The sequence below is a fragment of the Propithecus coquereli genome, unplaced genomic scaffold, assembly GCF_000956105.1.
Source record: "Propithecus coquereli isolate 6110/MARCELLA unplaced genomic scaffold, Pcoq_1.0 Scaffold170, whole genome shotgun sequence".
NCBI lineage: Eukaryota > Metazoa > Chordata > Mammalia > Primates > Indriidae > Propithecus > Propithecus coquereli.
In genome coordinates this window covers 3,193,871-3,220,745 of record NW_012141636.1, presented here as the reverse complement: position 1 = coordinate 3,220,745, position 26,875 = coordinate 3,193,871, and the positions used below count along the sequence as shown (strand labels likewise).

Sequence of the window (26,875 nt, the reverse complement as noted above, 5' to 3'; positions counted from 1 at the left end):
ACATGCAAAAGAATGAGACAGGACCCCTACCACTCACCATTCACAAAAATTAATTCAAAATGGATAAAAGACTTAAACCTAAGACATTAAACCATAAGAATTCTAGTTGGAATTCTTGTTGGAAAAACTAGATAAAAAATTCTAGTTGGAAAAACTCTTCTAGATATTGCTCTAGGCAAAGAATTTATGAAGAAGACCCTAATGGCAATCACAGCAACAACAAAAATTAGTAAATGGGATTTGATTAAGGTAAAAGGCTTCTGCACAAGGAAACAATCAACAGAGTGAATAGACAACCTACAGAAAGGGAGAAAATATTTGCAAGCTACACATTCGATAAAGGGCTAATAACCATAATTTACAAAGAACTCAACCAAATCAGCAAGAAAAAAAATCAAACAATCCCACTAAAATTGGGCAAAAGACGTGAACGGAAGTTTTCAAAAGAAGATAGACTAATGGTCAATAAACATATGAAAAAATGCTCAACGTCACTAATCATCAGGGAAATCCAAATCAAAACCACAATGAGATATTATCTAACTCCAATGAGAATGGCTTTTATCAAAAAAATCCCAAAACAATAGATGCTGGTGTGGATGCAGAGAGAAAAGAACACTTATTCACTATTGGTGGGACTGCAAACTAGTACAACCTCTATGGAAAATAGTATGGAGATTCCTCAAAGAACTATAAGTAGACCTACCACTCGATCCAGCAATCCCACTACTGACCCTAAGGAAAAAAAGCCATTTTATCAAAGAGACACTTGCACTGGAATGTGTATAGCAGCACAATTCACAATCGCAAAGGTGTGGAATCAACCCAAGTGCCCATCAATTCATCAGTGAATTAATAAAATGTGGTATATGTATACCATGGAATACTACTCAGCCATAAAAAAGGAATTAATATCTTTTGTAATAATCTGGATGGAACTGGAGACCATCTCCTAAGTGAAGTATTGCAAGAATGGAAAAACAAACACTCACTATTAAATTGGAACTAACTGATCAGCACTCATGTGCACAGATGGAAGTAAAATTCAACAGAAATCAAACAGAGGGGAGAGGGGAGGAGGCGATGGGTGAAATCACACCTAACGGGTATAATGTACACTATTTGGGTGATGGGCACACTTATAACTTTGACTCAAGCAGTATAAAAGCAATCCATGTAACCAAAACATTTGTACCCCTGTAATATTCTGAAATAAAAAATAAATACAGTTCTTTGAGGAGAATGATGGTATCTATTTTATTAATGTATACTTAGCATCTAGCACTATACCTTGCAAATGTCTATTGAATAATGAATGAATATTGATTAGGATCTTGGGAGATTCTTAGCCTCGATAAGAAATGTATGGATGTAATGTTATTTAAAATAATATACATACAAATTTAAATATTAAAATATCTTTTAATATAAAATAAATATAAACTTTTTTAAAATGTGGAAAATCAATTCATTTAGTCAACAAATATCATGGAGTATCCACTGTGTGCAAGAAACTTAGAAAAGATAGAAGGGGAAGCATACATAATCTCATCCTCAAGAAACAACTATTAATATTTTGAGTATTTTTCCTGTCTTCTTTTCCTTTTCTTAGGAAATGTATTTTGTGAATTCACTTCACTACATCAGACAACCATACAAGGTAATCAACAAATAAAAGTTTTAATATATGTATGATCCTTTTATTTAAATGAAGAGGACCTTTTGAATTTCCTTGTCACTTGCCTTGACTTTACAAGTCCCATTTATGCATATGAAGCTTGAAATTTAAGGAAAAGTGAAAAAGAGAAACGTGAAAAAATTACAAAGAAGTTTAATTCACATTTTTTAAGCCTTTGGAACCCACTTTCACAAAACTTCAACATCTTATCATTTTAAATAATTGTTAAAATTTCAGTTTAGGAAATTTCCTCAGTCTTCAAGCTTGCTTTCCTTGTATAAACAAGAGATTGAGGATTTGGGACATGAGACCCTGATCTTGACAGTGAAGGGAAAATGTGAAACTCTTCTTTCAGATCTGTTTTGCTCCCAATGGAATCTGAAGCATTTAAAAATCCGTCCAATATTTATAATGCCACCCAGGCTTTTTCCTTATCATCATGATGGAAGATATTAAGTCTGACCACTAGAAACAGTGATCACAGGAATAGTCAATTCTTTACCCTTAATTTTCACAGCATTAAAATAATCTGAATTTTAAGTTTTGTATCTTGTTGCTTTCAGTTATCTTTCTAACAACCATTTTCCATGCCATTAAAAATTACCTATAAAAATGATAATATTTAATGGCTACATAATCTGTTGTATGAATATATCATAATTTTCTTAACATTTTTCTTTTTTGGATATTTATTTTAGTTTTCCAACTTTTATTTATTATAAAACACACTACAATGAAAAGCTTTGAGCAAAATGTTTTATTTTAGATTATTTCTCCAGCCACAGGTCTCCCCAGAAGGGCAATTACTAGTTCAAAAAGCATAAAAATGAGGCCAGGCGCGGTGGCTCACGCCTGTAACCCTAGCTCTCTGGGAGGCTGAGGCGGGCGGATTGTTTGAGCTCAGGAGTTCGAAACCAGCCTGAGCAAGAGCGAGTCCCCATCTCTACTAAAATAGAAAGAAATTAATCGGACAACTAAAAATATATAGAAAAAATTAGCCGGGCATGGTGGCACATGGCTGAGGCAGAAGGATCGCTTGAGCCCAGGAGTTTGAGGTTGCTGTGAGCTAGGATGACGCCGTGGACTCTAGCCCGGGCAACACAGTGAGACTCTGTCTCAAAAAAAAAAAAAAAGGCATAAAAATGTTTTAAGTTCTCAATACATACTGTCAACTGACTTTCACCAACAGCATAAGAGAGTGCGTATTTCACTACACCCTTACCAGTCCTGGGTAATCTTAAAATAAGGGGAAAATATTTTGACTAATTTGGTAGATAAAATGCTATCTAATTTTAACATATTTTTTGGATCAATATTAAGGTTCAATTCTTGGTATTTTGATTCTTCTATGAATTTAATTGTTCATTTCTCTTTTAAGATGTTAATGTTTTATTGATATATGTAAACTCTATAAAAATATAAACCTAGTGTCTCTCATATTTATTATGGATATTTTTCTCCATTTGATTTTTGCCTTCAACATTCACTCAACACACATTTATCTGAGTCTCCTAAATGTGTCAGGCACTGGTCTAATCACCAAGGATGAAACAAACACATTCTCTGCCTTTCATGATCTCACAGCCTAATAGGGGAGGCAGGCAGGTAAACAATGATTGCAATAAAGCTTTCACATGGTCCACTAAAAGTACAAATAGGCTATAGTGGATGCACCAATAGAAGTGAGTGGTCAATTCTACAGGTTGCAGCCAAGAAAAGGCTTCACAGAGGAGATAATTTCTAACTAAGCATAAATAGCTGACAATATTACTAGAGTGAAAAGGAACAAGATGGAAAAAAGCATTCCAGGCAGAGGAACATCCAAAAACAGGGCCAGAGAGCGGGTTCGTTAGGGAAACTTCAGTAGCTGAGTAAAGTGTCAGGCAAATCCAGAGGAAGAGGCTGGAGAGATCTTAGAAGTCACATAATTTTTAAAATTATATATAATTTTAGATTTTCAATGAAGTCTGATTAAGCTTTTCCTTTCTGATCTCTTATGTAATGTTTAAGCTAAGAAAGTCTTCCTGGCCCAGAGATTTGATGCTTACCTTCATTTTCTTCTAGTTTCTGTTTTTAATACTTTGATTTTATTTCATTTTACATTTAACTGTTTAATCCATTAGGAGTTGACTTTGGTGTTATGATGATGAGGCTCATTTGGATTTTTTGCTTGTTGTAATGTTTATTACACATACATGGTTCACTTTAGCTGCTTTCTGTAACCTTATTTTGCTAATGGGTAAAAATAGAGAGTGCTGAGTATCTAATAAAGAGTACTATTCCCAGGTGGCGACAATGCTAGGGAAAACAAAAGAAATTTCATTGGGGTTTGCTTTTTTAATACTTAAATATCAAAACTGAGCTCTGCCAAACACTACGGGTGCAGACTTGTAGCCATTTAGGGTTCTGGTTTTCAGAGTATCACTGTTACTCTGTATTTACAGCCTGCAAATTTTTGAGGAGCCAACTGTATTTCCACAGGCAGCAATTTATTCTCACGACAACTGAAAAAGGGAAGAAGGAGAAGGAATATGTCACTGCTGGCTTATTTACTCCTACTAGAAATCAGGTGGAGTCAGGTTTCCTTCCCTGATGCTGGCTGGAAATTGACTGGGGTTAGCACCTCTGTGCTATACAGGCCAGACACTGGGCTGTGAGCTGAGAACTGTGATTGATTAATAAGGCAAGGTAACCTGACCAGAGTCGCTCTGGACTCCCCCAGATTCCCCTGTTGTTACTTCACAGGATTCTGAAGATCTGTCCACCAATTACAGGGCTCCTTACTGGAAAAAACCAACTACTGGAGGGTGCCAAGAGTCCCTAGCAACGCCCGGCAGCTTTTGAAAGCTGAAGGGGAAGGACTGTGGTCGGCAGGGCAGTTAGTGGAGGAGAGCTCCTATGCTCAGGAAGAGCAGGCTCTCAGAATGGACTCCCTACCCCCTGAAGAACCCTTAGATAAGCGAAATGAAAATTTGAACAACCAGGAAGAAAAGATGGAGTTTAAGGAACTGGATGGTCTGAGGGAGGCCCTGGCAAACCTCCGGGGACTGTCCGAGGAGGAGAAGAGCGAGAAGGCGATGCTTTGCTCCCGCATCCAAGAGCAGTCCCAGCTCATCTGCATCCTGAAGCGGAGGTCGGATGAGGCCCTGGAGCGCTGCCAGATCCTGGAGCTGCTCAACACAGAGCTGGAGGAGAAGAGGATGCAGGAAGCGGAGAAGCTCAAGGCCCAGAGTGAGCATGCCCGGAAGCTCGAGGAGCGCTTTATGACCCTGGCAGCCAACCACGAGTTGATGATCCGCTTCAAGGATGAACACAAGAGTCAGAACATCCAGTTGAGGGAGGAGAATGAGAAGCTGAGGCTGGAGAACAGCAGCCTCTTCAGCCAGGCTCTGAAGGATGAGAAGGCCAAAGTATTGCAGCTCACTGTCCAGAGCGAGGCCCTTTCCAAGGAGCTAGAGACTCTGAAACACAGGTGTGCTCAGAATGCCTGCCAGGCACAGGCCCGTGAGAAGGAGCTGCTGGAGCTACAGAGCCAGCAGACCTGCACCCACGCGGAGGAGAGAGAGCAGCTGCGCAGCCAGCTGCAGAGCCTCAAGCAGCAGCACCAGCAAGCCTTAGAGCAGATGGCGAAGGCAGAGGAGATGCACGACAGCCTGAGCCAGGAGCTACAGGCCAAGCTGCAGACCGTCACCCGGGAGAAAGAGGAGCTGCTGCAGCTGTCCATGGAAAGGGGCAAGGTGCTTCAGAACAAACAAGCAGAGATCCGCCAGCTTGAGGAGAAGTTGGAGACAGCAGATATGGCCAGGAGGCATGCACTAGAGAGGTTTGAGCAAGAGGCAGTGGCTGTAGACAGCAACTTAAGAGTTCGGGAGCTTCAGCGCAGAGTGGATGGGATCCAGAAGGCCTATGATGAACTCAGACTGCAGTCAGAAGCCTTCAAAAAGCACAGCCTGGATCTTTTAAGCAAGGAGCGAGAACTCAATGCCAAACTCCGCCATCTCTTCCCATAAGGAAGCTTCTGCTTCTTCTGGCCTCCAATTTAGAATTCAAATATTTGCGCCTTAGCATTATGACAACAGTGAAGATGATATCCCATTTATTATACTTTTAAGCACAAAAGGCAACTCAAAGAAAAGCTACTTTACTATGATATTGCTGTTACTATTGTAAAACTAACATTAATTTTCAATTCTACAACCTAGAATACACAAGATTTACCCAGATTTCCTTCTGTGCCTTTGAAATCTTCCTGTATTTACTAGCAATATCTCCTCCTACCCCATACTTTATTTATTCTCAACCACAGGTATCTTCATATATCTTAAGATTTCAAATTAGCAGCTTGTATGATTTAAGTGAATTTAAAATGTGCTGCTGTGAAAAAAAATTAACACAATTAATCATTGTGGATAGGTAGGTGTATAGTATAGGCTCCCATAGTTCAGACTGTAAGCAAGTGAATATCAGCATTATAATAGCATAAATATTTTGCAGGAAAAATTGTCTGATTTTATTTTATTTTACACTAGCTTGGAAAATGAAAATTGAGATCATTAAGTTCTTTACCAAAGTGGCCAACTTTATTACACTCATTCTATATGAGAAAGAAGATTCAAATAAGTTAAATCAATATTATTTTTATTTTTCCAGCAAGCTTAGGTCACATTCCATTTTCTTGGTTTTCTCCTTAATAAAGACAGGATTTACATGCATAATTATGCAAATATCAATTGCTTCATTTAATATTGCACAATATGCTATAGGAAAAAAGCCCCACTTTGAGATAATAAGTCATAGCAGACTAGGTATGATTTACATAGTAACTCATAGCAATTGTTTTTTGTTTATATTAGCATTTTTTATAATTAACTTCCTTTTTTAAAAAATATTAAGCTGAACGTGTATGTGTATACTTACAACATTTTAGTAGTAATATCCAAATTTTGTAGGAATAGTTATAAAAACAGATAATAAGTTATATATATATTCATATGAAGTTCTTAATAAATTAAAGTTCTTAAAAGTAGTCATTAAAATATATTTTATATTCATTTCCCTGTATTTAGTTGATATATAAACATGAATATATCTCAAAATAGATTGTAATGTAGTATTTTTCTCACTCATTTGGAGTACCAAGAGTTACATAACAAATTAGATTTACGAAAAAATATTACTTGGTGACTTTTTAATAAACCATTTCCAACCAAATATTACTTTACCTCAGGTAATTTTTAAAACCCATTTTCTCACACTTCTATTAAGATTATACTATTAAAAACAAAATTTTCTCATCAAAATAAAAAACCAGCTTGCTGCCTTCAAAGGACTATTTACTTCCTCTTACAGGTTACCAAGAATCAGAACATAGGAGCTAATTTAATCATGATTATCCTTTATTGAGTTCATACCGTTTATCATTGTACTGAAGCAATTTGGATGAATTGTTTTATTTAATCCTTAGGGTTATTCAAGAACATAATTATGTTTATTTCTATTTCAAAAAGAGGAAATGTATTTCAGTAATTTGCATAAGGTCACTTGGTCACTGGTGAACTTGGATTTTGAGGACTACACCACACTGAAATATACGGACTACGGCCAGGTGCTGGGATAGGCATTGAGAATAAGCATAAAGAAAGAAGCATGTTTCCTGCCCTGGAAGAGTCTCCTCCCCCGCGCCCGGGCCCCCAGTCTAGTCTAGGGGAAAAAAAGTACATACAAGGTAATGTGTTTTCACAGGCGGTGTTATGAGGTCACGGGGGTGAGGGAAGCGGGACGTGCCTGGGGGTAAGGATTGGGATGGTTGGGAGGACTCCCAGGGATGAATCACATAGGAGTTAACCCATAAGCTGGTTCTTAAAGAACCAGTAGAATTTCTTCAAGTGGAGAAAAATGAGAAGGGTTTGAGACAGCATCGTGGAGAAGGCATAGAAGTATTTTAAAATGCCCAGAATACTTGGGGAAATCATAAGCAAGTTAGGTGGAGAAGCGTCTCTACACAAAAAACTGGAAGAGTAGGTTAAGGCCAGAATACAAGGACCTCGGAAGACAGGTTATACTGGCCCGTTATACTGGCGGGGTGGGGGTAGGGATAGGGGTTGGCGGAAAGGGTGACGAGGATGGAGGGCGACGGAGGGGAAGGGCAAAAGTACAAACGGAAGCCACAGACCGAGCTCTCCACCTCTTCCCACCCAGGTTCAGGCCACTCTGCTAGGGACCTGGTGCGCATGCGTGCTGTCACCGTCCCGCCTCCCTCTCGCGCAAACGGCACGTCCAAGCTCCGCCTACTCGCCCCCAGCTGCAGCGAGTGTGAGGCGGCTCTTGGCGCCCAAGTTTTGTTCCCGTCCTGTGAGGAGGAGGTCCCTGAGCAGCCAGCGGGATTCGGGAAGCGGGCTGAGGGCCATTTGGGTAGGAATGCTGGGATCCCGATTACTGGAGTGTCGTCCCTCTCTAGGTTTCACGGACTCCTTGTTAGGTGGGGTAGGGTAGAGGCGCGTGTTCCCTAAAACGCAGGCACAAAGGAAGAGACCCAGTTGCCAGGGTCTAAGGACGGTACTGTTCCAAGCCATCTTAAGGAGTTTGCACCATCTTGATCCATATAAAATTGCCGTTTAGTAGATCCTCAGTGTCGGATATGGGCTACTTATAAAGGTCACTCTAACACCCTTTTGAACGATTTTAAAAGGCAATTGGAAAATGAAAATAAAAGGCCAAATCTGGGTGCCTAGAAAACTGAGGAAGAGCCCACGACATAGGCTAAGAAAGAGGAATGTGCACCTACCGTGTGTCGAGTGCTTTTCACTTCACCCTCATACCAAATTTTCAAGGGACGTTCAGTTATCACTATTTTACTGATGGAAAAAGTGAGACTCGGGGTGACTTGTCCAAAGCCAGGAAGGTTTGGAGAGGCAGGAATGAGATTTGAACCCAACGAAGGCCCTAGGGGAAGGGCCGGTTTCATGAGTGTGCCACCTACACAGGGCCCCCACACTTGGTTAAATGCTCACTGTTGCTGGTTTGAAATTCTTAATAATTTTTTCACACGGAGCTTCACATTTTCATTTTTGCGTTTAATCCCTACCACGTAAGTAGCTGGTCCTTCTTTTTGGCTCTAAAACCCATGCTTTCTCCCACTATACAAACTACCTTCAAAACAGCCACATAAAGGCATTTTTCGCCACCTCTGTGACTCATGGCACTTTGTATTCTACTCTCTCTGTGGTCATCTTGTATTTAATCTGTAACCCAGAGCCACATTAGGGGATAAGCAGCCAGTTTAGCTATTGTGGTGTGCTACTTTGTGAAATGATGCTTATCACTAGAACAAATTGACAAAATGTAAATTCACCCCCTCCAAACTACTGCCTTTGAGGAGAAATTTTAAAAAGGAAACACCAAAACTCCTTTCTAAAGCAGACCTATATCCCTGGTGAATTTTTCTGCAACATCCACAAACAGTAGCCCTAAAATGAAAGTCAGCAGACCAGAGATTCTAAAACCAAATAATGTGTGAGTAGTGCTGTGTATCTGGTAAGTGTGATCTTTTGTGTTACCTAAATTGTATGCCCTTCAGTGTGCCCCTGAGGAACTTGTCTGGTTCCAAAAAATTACGAAAGAGAGCTTGGAAAGAGAAGAGCTACAGGAAAAGTGAACCGTGAACTGATAATTTCAGAATACTGGCTCTTGCTTCAGTTAGTGAGAATGAGTTCAAGTTAATCTGTTTCTAGCAAACAAAGTATTGATAGAAAATCTATGTCTCTCCAACTGTACTATATTAAATGGTTATTGAAAGAACATTGTTTGAAGTAGCATCTGCCTAGGTTCCTGCTGTTCTACTCAGCCCTTGTGTTGACGCAGATACCTGTCTGTGGATCAGGGCAGGGATGATTCTACTCCCCACTATGGCAAGACCAAAAGAACTGGGCAGACTTTTGAGATATCACCTCTTGGCACACAAATAAAGGAAAGAGGACTGTGACTCTAACTGCTCTCCCAAAAGCCTACCTTGCCCTTCCAGACAGCTTGTCTTTCAGTGTCATTGGCCAAAACTGGTCTTGTGCAAATACCTCAGCCAACAATCTTCATAAGGTGTCTTGCCACCATGATCGATTTAGACCAATCAGGATCCACCCTTGAGATGGGAATGAGGCCAGTCTGTGCCACATAGTGGGAGAGGCTACCTGACAAAGGCAGGGCTCTGCCAGCAGGGTTGAAGGGGGTGGATGTTGGGTGGACCCTCAACAATGTCTGCTGTGCTACATCTAGATTGCCAGAGCCTTATCAGGCAGGGAGTCTTTTTTATCTTTAATTGTAAGTCTTGGCCTCTTAAAAAAGTTGTTGGAATTTGGGGGAGTGGCCAAGAATAGGCTTTTCTGATCATTGTCTATCTTCCTAAGGAGAAACCGCATGATATTTTCCAAACTCTAGGAACATTTTATTAAACATGAGGGCCTGGGGCTATACAGACGATCTCCCTATTTGATGCTGTTCTCTCCCAAACCTACTGTTGATTACACTTGGAAAAAACTAGTCCCAGAAAAACTTGGACAGATCTTCCTGGTCATTCATTACGCATTCAACTGAGCGCAGTGCCTTCACAACCCCCTCACTTCTCAGTCCCACAGAGGGTTGCCTGCCTTAGCTACTTGCCAGACAGGCCCCATTTAATGCTCTAATCCACTCTTATTTGTACCAGTCTAAAATAATCTTCTCTTTCATGTTTAGGTTTATTTATTACATCCTTGTAATAGCAAAAGATTGGAAATAGCTTACATGCCATCAACAAGGAACAGGTTAAACTATGGGTGGCCCAATGCAACTGCAGAAAAAAGAAAAAGGAATCTCTTTATGTACTAATGTAGAAATATCTCCAGGATATATGTTTACTAATATCTGTAGTATACTATCTTTTGTGTAAGGGGAAGAGGATGAGAGGGAAATAAGAATATGAATATATTTACTTCCATCTGCATAAGTAAATATTGGAAAAATACTAATAAAAGTGGTTATTAGTGGTGTGGAGGGGTATAGGGAATGAGTTGGTCAGGGATAGGAGTGGGAAGGAAAATTCTCAATGTATACCATTTTATATCATTTGACTTTTGAACCATGTGAATATATTACCTATTCAAAACATAGTAAAATGTAAAACAAAAATAAGACTCTTCCACATACCCATTCAACTTCTCAGTAAACCCTATTTCTATGTAGGTGACTCAAAAGCCTGCAGATATTCCTTTCTGCAAGAACTGGGTAGGAAAGACATATTTTTAGATAAAGCCAAATATGGCCTGACAGATCTGGGTCAGGCCATTCAGTTGAAGGCTGCCGCTTTCACAAATGTTTGACAACATATGGCTAATAACAATATCTTTTTCTCCCTCAAAGAGTGCCTCCCAGTGATTAGTACTTCTCTCCTAAATTTAAAGATTGGGATGTGTTAGCTTCCGTCGTGGATTTTCACATGACTGTATAAATTTTAGATTTTAGAGAGCCTATTTGCTTATATATTTAAGGTTTTAGACTTTGGGTGTTTGTTTTTAGTTTTGCACTAAAAGACAAAAAATGGTAGAAGTAGGGCAGGCCAAGCCATTCTGATCTCTCAATCTTAATTATTAATTCATTCATTTAATACATAACATAAATTTAACAAATTTTTATTGAGAGTCTGTTATTAGTCAGGCACTATGCTAAGTGCTGGGATACAATGTGAACAAGACAGATATCTTATCTTCATTGAATTTGCATCCTAGTACATGAGAAAAATGCTGACGAATAGGATGGCATGGGAGTGCATAGCAGGGTCCCCCAACCTAATGTAGGAGAGGTTAGGGAAAGCTTTTCTTAGAAGTAAATTTAAATTGTCTGTAGAATGTGTAAGAATTGTCCAAGGGAAGAGGAAACATGAGAGTACAGTAGCTTGAAAGCCTTCACAGCACCTCCTGTTCCTGGTGAAGAAAACTACCTTTCCCAACAGCTGTCATCCAGGGTTACAGAATAAGCAGCTCTAAATAGACTCAAGTAAGAGATTCTCTGGTCAGATTAATCCCATTATGGTCACATCCACATTTACTTTAGTCCCTGTCAGAAGTTTGAGCCTTCATAATCTGACTCAATCCTTCCCCTCCTCCACTTACTATCCCCATGCAAACTCTTTCACTGGGCCCTTTGGAAACCCAGATCTATGACCAGCAGATCAGCAAACTAGCCAAAGTATTAGTGCAGTAAGTGACAGGTTGTGTTGGCATCCGAATCCTGAGTGTCACTTATTGGGTGACCTTAAATAAGGTCTTACTGAGGGGAAAGAAAACCAGAAAGCTAAAATCTTCAATGAGGGATATAAGGAGGACATGGCATGAATTTCACATTGGTATAACTATGCAAAAAAAAAAAATTGTCCAAATAGCTTTAGAAAACAGTGTTTTTAATGAATATTCTTAATGGAGTATATTCCAAGGACAAATAGAACTGCAAAGAAATCTTAGTGAATTTCATTCATTAGTCTTATTGTTAGTTGTAATGTTGGCATTATGTTAAAACTATTTTCTATATATATTGAGGCTAGAGCAAAAATAATTATGTCCAAGAGAAGAGGGAACATGAGAGTACAGTAGCTTGGAAGTCTTCACAGCACTGATCATCATTAGATGCAACCATTAGGAGAAAGTTTAATGGAGAGTTTTACAATGGAGGAATTAGATTGTCATCATTTGAAAACATTGATCAATCTTAGCATTACTGAAAACAGGACAGCTAAATATTATGTACTTCCTGAAGTGATGCAGTATTCACAGCAGCACCTCCTGGGAGGTATTCTTGCCAAAAATGTTGAACCTTAATATAACTAAGCCCTAAGAACTAACTTCTTGTTTACAGGAAATATGAGGACTAGTGGGAAAAGTAAAATGACACCACAAAAAAACAAACAGATAAATGTAGAATATGGGACATTCAATAGGACAACTGACCTGGTTTCAAACAAATGGCATTGGAGAAAGGTGGTGAGGGAGGGGAGGGGAGGGTTGCTGTCCCAGATTAAAACAAACTTGGGAGACATAACAACCATCTGAAATGCATAGAATTAGCTATATCCTGATTCAGTTAGGTCATCTGTAGGTAGACATGTTTCAGACAATTGAATATGGACTGGGTTTAAATGATATCAAGAAATCCATAATAATTTTTTTAGTTGTCATCATGGCATTGTGGTTATAGGAAAAAAATGACCTTATAGTTCATGATGCACCCTGACATGTGTAGGGATGAAATGACATGATGTCTAGGATTTACTTTAAAGTATTTCTGCAAGAAAAAAGGAAGGGGGATGAAGCAAGTATGGCAAAATCTTGATAACTGTTAAGTCTGACTGATGGGCATATAAGGATTCTGTGTATACACAGAATTCTCTCCACTTTTGTGTATGAGTAAAAATTTTCAATATTTGAAAACTTAAAATGAAAAAAGAGCTTGGGTTTCTGGTCTCGAACCCTTGACCTCAAGCGATCCTCCCACCTCGGCCTCCCAGAGTGCTAGGATTACAGGCGTGAGCCACCGCACCCACACTAGCTTGGGTTTCTGAAGGAGAGAGGAGGAGAAATGATTTGGAATTGCCAATGAGAAGTAAGAGTACCACAGACAAGTTCTGGCTCTGAGGTGCCCATTGGGGTGAGAGATGAAACAACTTCCGCTTAAGAAGTGCAGTCCTTGCTATCAGAACATGAAAAGCTCTGCTCCTACTCTGCTAAATCTCTCATGCACAAATTTCTTTGACACTTGCTCTTCCTTCCCCCATCAAAGCAGCAATTCTCAATTTCAGTAGCAGCAACTGTGGGGTTTGATTAGTTGAGAAGTATACCTGTGATTTGCCACTATTTTAATTGCTTACAAATGCTAGTCATTTTAAAATAAAACAAAACAGATTCCAGATTAGTCCACAATGGTATAACGCTCATTCAATTACATTCAAAAATGCTTTCTTGAGAGGGAGATAAAGAAATGGAAATGCAGCTAGCATACTGGGAATTGCACATAATCCATGCAAATATGTATGTAGTGCTTGTAAACATAATACAGCAGTGCCCTGGACAGTGTCAGTTACCTGATTCTTCAATTTTTGTCCAGTCATAACATCCATTGATGGTCTCAGTACCCCTCACAAATCGTACTTAATGGGTAAACGGACAAACTATATTAAAGTGAACAGACTGGTCTCTGTACTACACGCATACCCGGTTTTATTGCATTTCATGTTATTGTGCTTCACAGATAGGGCCTTTTTGTGTAAATTGAAGGTTTGTGGCAACCCTGCATTGAGGAAGTGTATAGATACCATTTTTTTCCAACAGCATATGCTCACTTTTTGTCTCTGTGCTTTGGTAATTTTTGCACCATTTCAAACTCTTCCATTATTATTATATGTGTTATGGTGATCTGTGATCAGTAATCTTTGATGTTAGTATCATAACCGTTTGGGGGTGCCATGAACCACACCCATGTAAGATGGCAAACTTCATTGATAAATGTGTTGTTCTGACTGCTCCATTGACTGGATATTTCCCTGTCTCTCTCCCTCTCCTCCGGCTTCCCTATTCCATGAGACACACAATAGTGAAATTAAGCCAATTAGCAACCCTACAATGGCCCCTAAGTATTCAAGTTAAAGGAAGAGTCACTTGTCTCTCCCTTTAAATCAAAAGCTAGAAATGACTAAGCTTAGTGAGGAAGTCATGTAGAAAGCCAAGACAGGCCTAAAGCTAGGCCTCTTATGCCAGTTAGCCAACTTGTGAATGAAGGAAAAGTTCTTTTAGAAAATCAAAAGGGCTACTCCAGTGATAAGATAAGAAGCAAAATAGCTTATTGCTGATATAGAGAAAGTTTTCATGATCTGGATAGATGATCAAACCAGCCACCATATTCCCTTAAGCCAAAGCCTAATCCAGAACAAGGCCTCTAACTCTTCAATTCTGTAAAGACTGAGAGGTAGGACATCACAGAAGAAAAGCTGGAAGCTAGCACAAGTTGGTTCATAAAGTTTAAGAAAACAAGCCATCTCCATAACATAAAAGTGCAAGGTGAAGCACCAAGTACTGATGTAGAAGATGCAGCAAGTTACCCAGAAGATTTAACTAAGTTAATTGATGAAGGTGACTACATTAAACAACAGATTTTCAATTTAGAAAGGATTATATTAGAAGAAGATGCCATCTAGAACTTTCATAGCTAGAGAGGAGAAGTCAATGCCTGGCTTCAAATCTTCAAAGGACAGGCTGACTCTCTTCTTAGGGGCTAACACAGCTGGTGATTGTAAGTGGAAGTCAGTGCTCATTTACCATTACAAAAATCTTAGAGTCCCTAAGAATTATGCTAAAAGGAATGAAACTGGATCTATATCTCTCACCATGTACAAAAATTAATTCAAGATGGATTAAAGACTTAAGCGTAAGACTTGAAACAATTATTAATATCTTAAGCTAGTGAACCTCACAGAATTCTTACCTGGCTCTATTAGCTCCTTCCCTCCAAGGACTTAGAGTGTTGTCAAATCCCGACTAATGCTATAAGTCATTTAATAAAATAAATAACCATTCATGTTGTTAAAATCTCTGTGTAAAATGTAAATAGAAGTATATTTCTTAACCTAATAAAAATATCTATCTCAAATCAATAGTTAGACGCTAGAGGCATTCCTGTTAAAGTTGAGAATAAGACAAAGAAGTTTATTATTGTTCAAGATAATAAAATAATAAATATTGCAAAGAAAGAGAAAAAATTATGGTTATATATTAATACAATAAGGTTATATAATTGTCTACCAAAAATTTGAATAAATAAGCTGAAAATAAAAAGCTATTAAGAAAGTTCAGTGAGGTAGGCAGTTAAAAATTTAACAAAAAAAATCAATATCTTTCCTATATAGGAACAATAACCATTTAGAGATAGAAAGGAAGAGATAATTTATTCCAGTAAAAAAATTTTCATAAAAACTGGAAAAAAGAAATGAATAAATTTAATGCAATTTCCATGAAAATTCTAGCTTTTGTTGACTTGGAAAGTTTGCTAAACTTATATGGAGAACTAAATATTTAAGTATAGCTAGAAAATTCTGAGAAAGTATAAGTAACAAAGAGGGACTTGCCATGTGAGACATTAAAATGCTTTCTAAAACTCCAATAAAAAATTTAGTGATTTTTGCTTCCAAAATTGCTAGACTGATCAATGAAATAGAAGAAAAACACCAAAAATAGATCCAAATGTGTGTAAGAATTTAATATATGGCATACACGTTGGGAAATCAGTGCAACAAATACAGATTATTCAATGAATGGTATTGCTGCAGATAATTTTTGAAAAGTTGTATTTCTACCTCACATTTTATATTGGATAAACTTCATGTGGATCTAAATGAAATAAATAATCACTTATTGTATTAAAAATTCCTAGTACAATACAAATAGAAACAACTAAAGAAGTGCTAAAGATATAGGTAAATGTCAGTATTACTCAGGCTAATAATGCCTTGTTTAAAGTTAACATCAAACCCAGAAACCGTGAAGAATATTTAAAAATTGTAGCCAAACAAGCAACTTTATCACCCCACCTAAATAAGGAAAATAAGGAAAAAAGTTATGTGGAAAGATGTTTTCCTTATAGTGCAAAGCATTCATGTAAATCAAGAAGAAAAAAGACAAACATCTCTGAAAAACATTTTCTCCCATCTTTCTTTCTCAAAGAAAAATGGGTTAAGAAAGCAAAAATCCCATTCATATTAGAAGTCAGTTGGTCAGATGAAAAACATTCAGCCTTCCAATAATTAAAGAAATGCAAATTCACACAAAAATACCATTTTTATTTTTGGATTGACATATATTAAAGAGAATAAATTCACTGTCATTGAGTGGGTTGGGAACTAAAATTGTGCCCAGAAATTCTACTTCTAAGATTTTATCCTAGGGAAGTTATAGGAAAAGTGAACAAAGATAGTTGCACAAAATTATAGTGTGGTTTATAATAGTGAAAAATTCAATACAACCTAAGTGCTATGAATGAGAAACTGATTGAATAAAAGTTGGAAAGTTCATGAATTGGAATTCTAGACAGACATTAAAAATACACATGTAAATCTATATTTAGTTGTATGAACAATATTCCCAATATATTCATGCCAGAACAGCAGAGTTCAATGAGATAAAATGAAACAATGTGTATCTGTACATAGAAAAACTCTGATAGTATACACTCAAATTTCAATAACAGTTATTTCGGGGTAGGTTGTGTGTAATATCATTCCAATTATTCATTTCTATATTATCTGCATCTTTTGCAACAATCATTATAATCAGAAAAAGAAAAACAAGACAGTTATGAAGGAGAGCATGAGAACAATGAGAAGAAAAGAAAGGGTGAAGAGGAGAAAACCATTTTCTGGAAGTGTTACTCTTGCTTCAGGTACTTTTTTCTCTTTGGAGGCTACATTTTAAAAACTTACTTCCCTTTCAATTTTCTCCTTTTCTCTTACTCCAACTGGAGAGGCTCTTAAACCATGTATATTTAAGCCAAAATTTTATAATTTAGGAAAAAAATACAACAAATCAATCCATGATGTTGAGTTTTGCCTAAGGAGAAAATACAGTTGAATAGGATTACCAGCCACACAACACACCTGTACTCAAGGCAGGCCAGAGTATACACAACACCTTGAACTGTATGTTGTTCTATAATACTTTATCAAAATCTTTCCAGGCCGGGTGCGGTGGCTCACGCCTATAATCCTAGCACTCTGGGAGGCCGAGGTGGGTGGTATCGCTCAAGGTCAGGAGTTCGAGACCAGCCTGAGCAAGAGCGAGACCCTGTCTCTACTAAAAATAGAAAGAAATTATCTGGACAACTAAAAATTAGCTGGGCATGGTGGCACATGCCTGTAGTCCCAGCTACTCAGGAGGCTGAGGCAGGAGGATCCCTTGAGCCCAGGAGTTTGAGGTTGCTATGAGCTAGGCTGCCGCCACGGCACTCTAGCCAGGGCATCAGAGCCAGACTCTGCCTCAAAAAAAAAAAAAAAAACCTTTCCAAATGGGAAGGTTAAGAAGGACACAGAATCCTTTTGTTTTATTCTTTTAGGTACCGTAAGTCATACATTTTTTTGCCTCTTGCAGAATAGGTTTCATTCAGTTGAATTTTAATGTTATGCCTTCAGCTAAAAGTGTAGACCTTTTTCATTCAGTCATTCAACAAATATTTGTTGAAGCCTACATTGTGCCAGGCACATTTCTTGATATTGGGAAACTATCAGTGTCCAGCTTTGCTGGAACTTGTTTTCTATTCCTCTAAGAAATAGCCATATAAAAGCAGCTGTTGTTGAGGCTGTCTGTTATATGATTCAGTATCCCGTAGAGAAGTTCCTTTAAGACTTAAGAACTAGAAAAGTGGTTAAAGAATTCACATACAATTTACTCACGAACAAAGGAAAATTTATTTCTCTTTTTTGTTTGTACTGCCAGGAGGCTTAATCTATTTTTAGGCCAACTTGAATAACTGTGTAAGATATTGCATCCATCCAATACCAATACTAACCTTTCCTGCCTTTCAGAACTCCTTATCTTCCTATTTCATCTATATTTTCATTGGCCTTGCTTTTTAAAAATTCAAATTATTTTATTTTATTGCAGTCTAATGTATTTGTAAACTGCTTCAAATCTCAAATCCCTTGTGGTGTGTCAACCTAAATAACAAACAGAGAGATATAGTCTCTAAAAGAAAAGATATTTTGGGGGGAACAGAGCATTGCCAGGGAATGCCATAGCAAACTATGTGTGTATTCAAGGAGGGAAAGGAAGACAAAGATCTTTAAAGGAAAAAATGGAAATTACATAATCGTTTTGAAATAATTATCCTTGGCTACACAGATCAATAACAAGGGTGATGCCAGCAACAGGCAGTTGCTGGGCAGATGTCCTTGCAGAAATATTTTTGGTGTAAGGTTGTGATGGCCTTTGTGCAAGATTGTGGTTTTTGCAGTCTTTTTGATAGCTTTTGTTATCAGGTATACAAGCTTGAGAATCTTCTCTTCATGGCCCGCCCTGGCTTTATTTGTCAGATTTGGTTTTGTTTGTTTTGTTTTTAACATTAGTGACTTCATTTTGATTCTGACAACTTTCGCAGAAACTAGAGGAACTAGATAAAAAACATCACGAAGAAACAGACAAATCCAAAATGTGGTGCATTCTTCAAAACAACTGACATAGGCTCTTCTAAAAGCCAAAATTAAGAAAACCTAAAAGGTGGAGGGAACTGTTCTAGTTTGAGAAATTAAAACAAACAAACAGGCCGGGCACGGTGGTTCACACCTGTAATCCTACCACTCTGGGAGGCCAATGCTGGAGGATCATTTGAGCTCAGGAGTTTGAGACCAGCGTGAGCAAGAGAGACCCGTCTCTACTAAAAATAGAAAGAAATTAGCCAAACAACTAAAAATAGAAAAAATTAGCTGGGCATGGTGGTTCATGCCTATAGCCCCAGCTACCCGGGAGGCTGAGGCAGGAGGATGGCTTGAGCCCAGGAGTTTGAGGTTGCTGTGAGCTACGCTGACACCATGGCACTCTAGCCTAGTCTGTCTCAAAAAAAATAAAATAATAATAAAAAAAATAAACAAAAAAACCCAAACTTTATACCAACTGAATGTAGTGACTCCTGATTGGATCCTGGCTCAAAAGAAAATATCTGCTTATAAAAAAAGATTGAGAATAACTGAGACCTTTTTGGGGTAAGCAATGTCATACTCTACATTTTGTTTTTTTAATTTTATCTTTTAATTGACAAATAATAATTGCACATATGCATGTGGTACATAGTGATATTTCCATACATAACAATGTATAGTGATCAGATCATGTTATTATTTTTGCCACTGTTACTATGATATCACTAGAAAGCTGGAATTATTCCTACTTCGGAGCACCCTGAACTCTCGCGATACTACAGCCAGGAGGCGCGCGAAACGCGGTGGGAGGGGCTGGAAGGAAAGCGACTGACTTCCGGCCAGGCCATCGTCTGGGTGGTGCGGTCGAGTCATCGCTGGGCTTCGCCGCTTCGATCTCTCATCCCTCCCCCCGCCCAGGCGCGGGGGGTCGACCAGCCAAGTGAGGTGGGAGGCGACTCAGACCTTTCCCTCCACTTTGTTTTGGCCAGCGCCCCGGCTACTCGTTCTGGGGCCCAGTCTGAGTGGCCGGGGCCTACATCGGCCCGCCGCTGGGCCTCATGAGGCATAGCCTGACCAAGCTGCTGGCAGCCTCAGGCAGGGACTCCCCAACCCGCAGCCAGAGCCCGGCGCCGGCCGCGACCTGCTCGCTGTCCGCGGACCTGATCCGGGCTGCGGCGGGGGAGAAGGAGACGGCAGTGGCCGGATCTCCTGGCCGCAAGCAGCCACACGCCGACGTGGGCGAGTTGGAGGCCGGGACGGGGAGCCGCGGCGGCGTGGCCGTGCGCGCGCCCTCGCCCGAGGAGATGGAGGAGGAGGCGGTCGCCGGCGTCCCTGGGGAAGAGACCGAGGATATGGACTTTTTGTCCGGGCTGGAACTGGCGGATCTTTTGGACCCCCGGCAACCGGACTGGCACCTGGAGCCCGGACTTAGCTCGCCTGGGCCTCTCTCCTCGTCCGGCGGAGGCTCGGATAGCGGCGGCCTGTGGAGAGGGGACGACGACGACGACGCCGCGGCTGCTGAGATGCAGCGCTTTTCCGACCTGCTGCAGAGGCTGTTAAACGGCATCGGAGGCTGCAGTAGCAGCAGTGACAATGGCTGCGGCGAAAAGAGGCGGAGAAAGTCCCCGGGAGGAGGCGGCGGTGGCGGCAGCGGCAACGACAACAACCAGGCGGCGACAAAGAGTCCCCGGAAGGCGGCGGCGGCCGCTGCCCGTCTTAATCGGCTGAAGAAGAAGGAGTACGTGATGGGGCTGGAGAGTCGAGTCCGGGGTCTGGCAGCCGAGAACCAGGAGCTGCGGGCCGAGAATCGGGAGCTGGGCAAACGCGTACAAGCACTGCAAGAGGAGAGTCGCTACCTACGGGCAGTCTTAGCCAACGAGACTGGACTGGCTCGCTTGCTGAGCCGGCTGAGCGGCGTGGGACTGCGGCTGACCACCTCGCTCTTCAGAGACTCGCCCGCCGGTGACCACGACTACGCGCTGCCGGTGGGAAAGCAGCAGCAGGACCTGCTAGAAGAGGACGACTCAGCGGGAGGAGTGTGTCTTCATGTGGACAAGGATAAGGTGTCGGTGGAGTTCTGCTCGGCGTGCGCCCGGAAGGCGTCGTCTTCTCTTAAAATGTAGGGTCAAGTAATCTGCTCTTTATCCGCGTTTACCCCCTTCAACTCCCTTACACCATGTAAAACACCTTAGTGGGACATCTTCACTGGACACATTTCAGAGGAGGAAAAAAGTAATATTGAATCTTTAAGTGTTTTAGCTAAAAGCATGAATGTGACACAGTAACCAACTCCTAATGATAACATGTGACTATTAAATCTCTCTGACAGTTTCTTTTTTAGGTGATTTCCTTCCTGCCAGGCTCCGTTGTAGGGGTTACAGAACAGTCGTTCCCGCCTCACAACCTGGTAAGGATCCATCTCTTCACGTAACGCTCATGCTCTGCTGCTTAGTCTACTTTAATGGGCAACATCTCAATTTGTGTGTGTGTGATTTTTTTTTTTTTTTTTGGAAGGTGGGAGGGGAATCTAATTTGGGCCCTGTCCACCCTGGAAACAGACTTGTGCTGGTCATAATGTTTTTAAGATGTTTCTTCTGGTTGAAATAGCTGTTAATGTGTCCCCTTATTCAGACTTACGTGTACCTAGCTCTTCTGTCCCCAGTGTGGACATGGCCTTGGATGACATCGGTTCCAACTGTACACTGAAACCTGCTTATAGAGATACAGTTTGGAGACAGTGAAACAGGTGAAGTTGAATGGAAGTTCCGAGTTGTACAAGGTGCAAATTGGAATTCCAGTTTTAGAGCAACTTTTCAGAGGTTGACATTAAGTATTTGGGACATGCACAAATGTGATAGTTATTTTGCTGGTGATGGTAGATATCTTAAATATTCAAGAATACGTTTTAGTTTTCAGTAGAAGATGCAGAAATACAATCTATCCAGAGTAACAAATTTTAATATCTCACCATTAGAGAAGTTGGAAATTAACATACGTGTCAGACTCCTGTGTTTTAGTTAATTGGAGGAAGAATAAGAATGGTTAATGAAATGTTTCTTTGAGGACCAGCACAGTGATTACCCCATCACTGAGAATGAATAAATTGTCGAACATCTTTATTTTTGTTGTATTAAAATTTTAGGTTAAATTTATGTATGTATGATTAGATATTGAAGGTTGTGAAATGTGAATGAAAACGTGTAAAGTGAGGTTTCACAAAGAATCTTACTCTGTATTTCAAAAGTATTTGTCCTATTTAAAAGTAATTTTTAAAATTGAGTGGTTCTGGCCACTGAAATGACATTGATTGACACTATTTTTCCAAAGATGGGATGTATTCTTCCCTTGAAGTACTCTATTATCTGCTGTCCAGTTATATAAATTGAGTTGTGGTGTCCTTCAGGGTAAGAGGCATTAAATTCTTTGTGAAACATCACTGTTTGATAAAGTATATACGTATTTAGCATCCTTGTTTTTCTTTGTGCTAAAGTGGATACAGCTGTTGGGGCAGAAGAGACGGGACCAGCTGCTGGCCACATTTCCTGCTTTATTTTAAAAGGTAGTATAAGAAATGAGGAAAAAGAGGTAATATCAGGGCTTCTGCTGTTTTTTATTTTTAAAATGTTCATAATTAAAAAGTTTTCCAGCAGTCCAAAGATGTAAGTTATCTTACACATAAAATGTTTTATTTTGTTGTTATTTGGTATGAAAATGGAATCCTTGTTCTTGCACAACTGTAAACGTTTTGTTGCTAGATAATATGATTTGAGACCTAAATTGGTCTCTGGTTTCCAGTGCATCACAGCATATTTTGTAAAATCATCTACTGCACTTAAGCATGAATGGGTAGTAGCCAAACTCTCAACCTGGAGTGATGAACCTGCTTATACCTAAGGGCAGGAGCAAGCCCCTCACAATGCAGCTGCATGGATTTTTAGTGCCTACTGAATTATATATATATATATATATATATATATTAAAAAAAAACCAAAAGTAGTTGGAAAGATTATTTGAAATGACTAATTTGTGCTATCTTTATGAAATATGTTAAATGTAGCTTTTTGAAACAGAAGCCTTGAATTGAAATTTAACTAATACTTGAACATTTTGTATATATTTCTTTGTATATAATGTTGTGCAGTACCAATGACAAAAATATGGTGTCGTACGTAATAAAATCAGGTTTGTTGATCTTTCAGTTATGGGCTCAAAGAATTTATTCATCTCTAACATGAAATTGAAAAATAATGGATGAAAATAGGAAAAATGATTGTTGTTAATAATGACTGTGGGTCTTAATCAAAAGGTTTTGGAAGCAGTAAGTTTGTTTTTCTAAAAATTATACTATTCCCTTGGAATATTTTCTTCCTTATGTCAGTGCTTTTCCTACATTATTGGAAGTTTGGGGCTGGGGAGAAAGTAGTCAAAACTTTCTGAATTGGGATGCTTTGAAATTCCAAGTGTAGATTTTAGAATGTCATTTTATAAATGGCAGTTTTTGGAATTACTTGATTAAGAAATTTTGAAAATGGAAAGATTAGTATGGCCTATTTTTAAAGCTGCTTTGTTAGGTTCCTTATGTTTTGATTGTCTTTTCTTAGTTTCCATTTCATTATTTTTTTTCTAGTTTTGGTGACTTAGTGATTTTGTCATTTTTTACATCAGCTTCATGGTCTTGTTTTTACATGGTAATTGCATGTATTTAGGACCTCTCTAACAGGGGCTTTAAATAAATTTGGTCATATTTATGTGTAAGCACATTTTACTGTAAATGTTTGGGTTTCTGAATTTAAACAGATCTGTTTATTTCAGTATGTAGTAAACAATATCTTACAGTGTCCTCTTCACTACTTGTTAATTAAAAAAGCTATGATTAATATGAAACTGTTGTCTTACTATTTTTAGAAAATTGTGTTCTGAATGATTAGTATTTGGATAAAGGAGATTTCTGGAATATAAAATGGATTGTTTTGAAATTTTCAGGTTTGGCTTTATTTACTCTAATGGTTGAAAACAATTTAGTATTTGGGGAACCCTTTTGGTTATTTTTATGCCTCTGTGGTAAAATGATACAGAACCAGACTAAAGATGTCACTTTTTAATATTTTTTTTCTGATGGTGGCAGGAATTCATACATTAATTGAACTGACACATCATATTGACCTATTTCTATCATATTGACTTACTGTTTCTGCACTTCTTTGACCAGACTTATCTAAAAAGTCCACGTTTGTTAAAATGTCACACCTCTGATATAATCCAACAAAAAGTATTCGAAGTATTTTAAATATTTGTGCATTTTATAATCACTGAATTAATCTCTCTCTCTTCTCTTTAAACAGCTTAGCAGTGTCTGCAAAAACGAATCTTTTCCTACAACCTGTTAACTGAATGGACTGATGGTAACAAAGTAATTGTGGGAGCCATGTCGGTCAAAAATTTGGCATCTGCTGAAAAAAATGAATGCCATTTTCAAGTTCCCAAATTACTTCTATACTGATTTCACTTTCCAGAAATGGAGATATGAAAAGATTCTCTGGAATCCTTGAAAGACTTAATAGAGATACATGAGACTAAGTTAATCTTGGAACAAAATTATACTTTTTTTTGTCTTTCATGGGAGTGATACTCAGTTCTTTGCATACCATTTAAAAATTGTAACCATTGGAGAGGAGATTTATAGTATTTCATCAAGAAATATTAGAGTTTTTACATAATCAAGAGCACATTCCATGGAATTACATTTAGTGTACTAGAATTACATAAACAGGTCATCAGTGATCACAAGGCATATCATGAGTTCGTGTTTATTTCCTGGAACATGAGAGCTAATTTGGAATACAGACACCTTGCCGAGTAAAATATAAAAGTTAATGTAAAGTCCTTTATTATAAAGAGTAGTCTTTAAATAGATGCATTGATTTGTCTGTATATCTTTGAAAAAGTGATTATGATTAAATGTGTGGGTAGTTAATTGCAATTTAGGGTAATATCAGGATGTGTGGATTCTGAGGTTTTGGCTTCTTGAGCTTTCTCTGAGTACTTGACACTGTTTTTAATAATTTGAGGTTTCTAATGAATGGTATATTAGTTTCTACTGTTTTATATTAAAATTTCTCTAGTGTTATATAAGGGTTTTAGTATTCTGGATGATGGGAGTGGCTTTTTTGTGGCACATGGTTGTTTTACTTAATTGAAATATTTTTCGAGTTTATTACAAGTGTGAAAAAATACTCAAAACTCTGGATTGTTTTATTTCATTTCGTTGGACATTCCTTCACCTGGGGTAGACTGAGTTATTTTATCTTATTTACTCATTTGGGAGGTGTGCAGATGATAGAAGAGGGGAGGAGGGGGTAGGAGGTAGGTTCAAGTGGCTGGCTCATGCTGCAAAAGTACAGCCGGTTATAATTCTACAACAGTACAACTGGTTGTCATTCTATAACCAAAGGCACCAACATTATTTACCATAATATGACCATAACTACTACTTTGATAGAACAGAGTGGGTAATTCACTGGTGATTAATTGCCCTTTTAATATGTGATTACCTAGTTTGGCATTTTGAAGGTGTAGTTTAAAGTCCTGATAGTTTAGTCAGATTTGTAAGCTAAATAATCTGATGACTCTTGAAATTAAATCTGTAGTAAGATATATTACGAATTTTTTTTCCCCCTGGATTCACTATTGATAGAAAGTTTTGAGACCTTTCTAAGTGTTTATATTTTTACTGTTTTTCTGAGCCGTATTTTCATTTAGTTGCCATCTAAGCCAGGGATCAAAAAGGTGAGGTCTCCCGTTAGAAATGCAATGTTTTGTTTGGCAAGCACAATATTTTTCATATATGTGAAGTTGAATACTTTTATGTGTAGTTTCAATACTCTAAGCCAGTCATTCCCTGTCGTCTTACAATACCCTGTAATTTTTGTTGACCAAAACTTGTTAAAAATATTTTGCTCAGTATTCACAATGAACTAATTTAAAAATGTAGTCACTAATTGTGTTTTCAACATTTGTGTAGTTAATACATGACTTGAATTTTATTGGTAGCGCATCTTCCTTTAGAATGCGCCTCCAAATTCTATATCTTTCCTGTACACCCACAGAAGTTAGCTTCCTATACCCCTGTGGCTTTGTACTATAGTTTGGGGTTTACAAAATATATTAGTGTCTTAATATAAATATAATGTGAACCCTCTCTTTTTTTTTTAAAGCCAAATAAATATACAAAGTGAATTGTAAATGAGAAATTTAAATAGTTTATCTACTGTGACTGGACTGAATATTAAAAACTATTTTCCTGACTAATTGAGAGCAGTGTTCTTTAGGTCTTAGCTACAAATGACTAAGTGTCCTTAAATTGTAATGCAGATCACTTCAGGTTTTCATGTCATGTATTTGCCCTCTGACCAAATATTTGGTAATGTAAATTTGTAGCAACAGACTTAACATGCTTTGTTGCTTAAGTTGGCTATTTCTAATTGGAAAGACGATTTAAGAAATATGTAGCAGAGGACAGATATTAGAAATTCTTTTTGGTTACAGAAATACTTATAAATGATCCTATGCTAGGGAGTAAATACCTTGGGAATGTTTAAGGACAGGTAAGAAAACATTTTAAATTATCAAACATCTTAAGTTATATTAGTGGGTTTTGAATTATCTAAGTTGATTATACCATTCTGTATATTCTTGAGGAGTCTAACTCAGTAATTTGGCATCCTTATTTTTGAAGTCAGAAATTACTTTTAATTCATTTTTCACCATGATAAGTAGAACTCTGCTTTAAATAAAAATGAGAATTGCAGATAAAATGGATAATTTGGGGTCTGAGAGCTTTTCATCTTGATATATTAGCTTATAAAAAAGGTAATCCTTTTTGCCCTTTAAACGTTTTATATATATATATTTTATTTCTTGTAAAAGTAAAGCATACTCATTACATAAAACTTGGAAAAATCCAGAAAGAGTCAAGAAAAATCACCCATAACTATAACCCAGAG

At 38.3% G+C, this 26,875-nt stretch overlaps 2 protein-coding genes across 7 annotated transcripts; both read left to right on the top strand.

Annotated features, from left to right (window-relative positions):
* The first annotated feature begins 4,417 nt into the window (after positions 1–4,417).
* On the top strand, positions 4,418–5,897 carry CCDC89 (coiled-coil domain containing 89). The gene has a single exon (XM_012641791.1). It carries the CDS (start codon positions 4,603–4,605, stop codon positions 5,686–5,688), a length of 1,086 nt encoding a protein of 361 aa, XP_012497245.1. The 5' UTR covers positions 4,418–4,602; the 3' UTR covers positions 5,689–5,897.
* A 13,796-nt stretch (positions 5,898–19,693) lies between these two features.
* On the top strand, positions 19,694–25,240 carry CREBZF (CREB/ATF bZIP transcription factor). Of its 6 annotated transcripts, none has more exons than XM_012641819.1 (4): positions 19,694–20,991; positions 21,202–21,279; positions 22,363–22,431; positions 24,215–25,240. In XM_012641819.1, exons 1-2 carry the CDS (start codon positions 19,931–19,933, stop codon positions 21,215–21,217), a joined length of 1,077 nt encoding a protein of 358 aa, XP_012497273.1. In that variant the 5' UTR covers positions 19,694–19,930; the 3' UTR covers positions 21,218–21,279; positions 22,363–22,431; positions 24,215–25,240. The 6 variants fall into 6 exon arrangements, with proteins under 6 accessions (XP_012497273.1, XP_012497272.1, XP_012497277.1 ...); XM_012641823.1 differs by lacking the exon at positions 24,215–25,240 and adding an exon at positions 21,504–21,618 and having other exon boundaries at positions 19,728–20,991; positions 22,363–22,843; XM_012641818.1 differs by lacking the exon at positions 24,215–25,240 and having other exon boundaries at positions 22,363–22,440.
* The last annotated feature ends 1,635 nt before the right edge of the window (positions 25,241–26,875 follow it).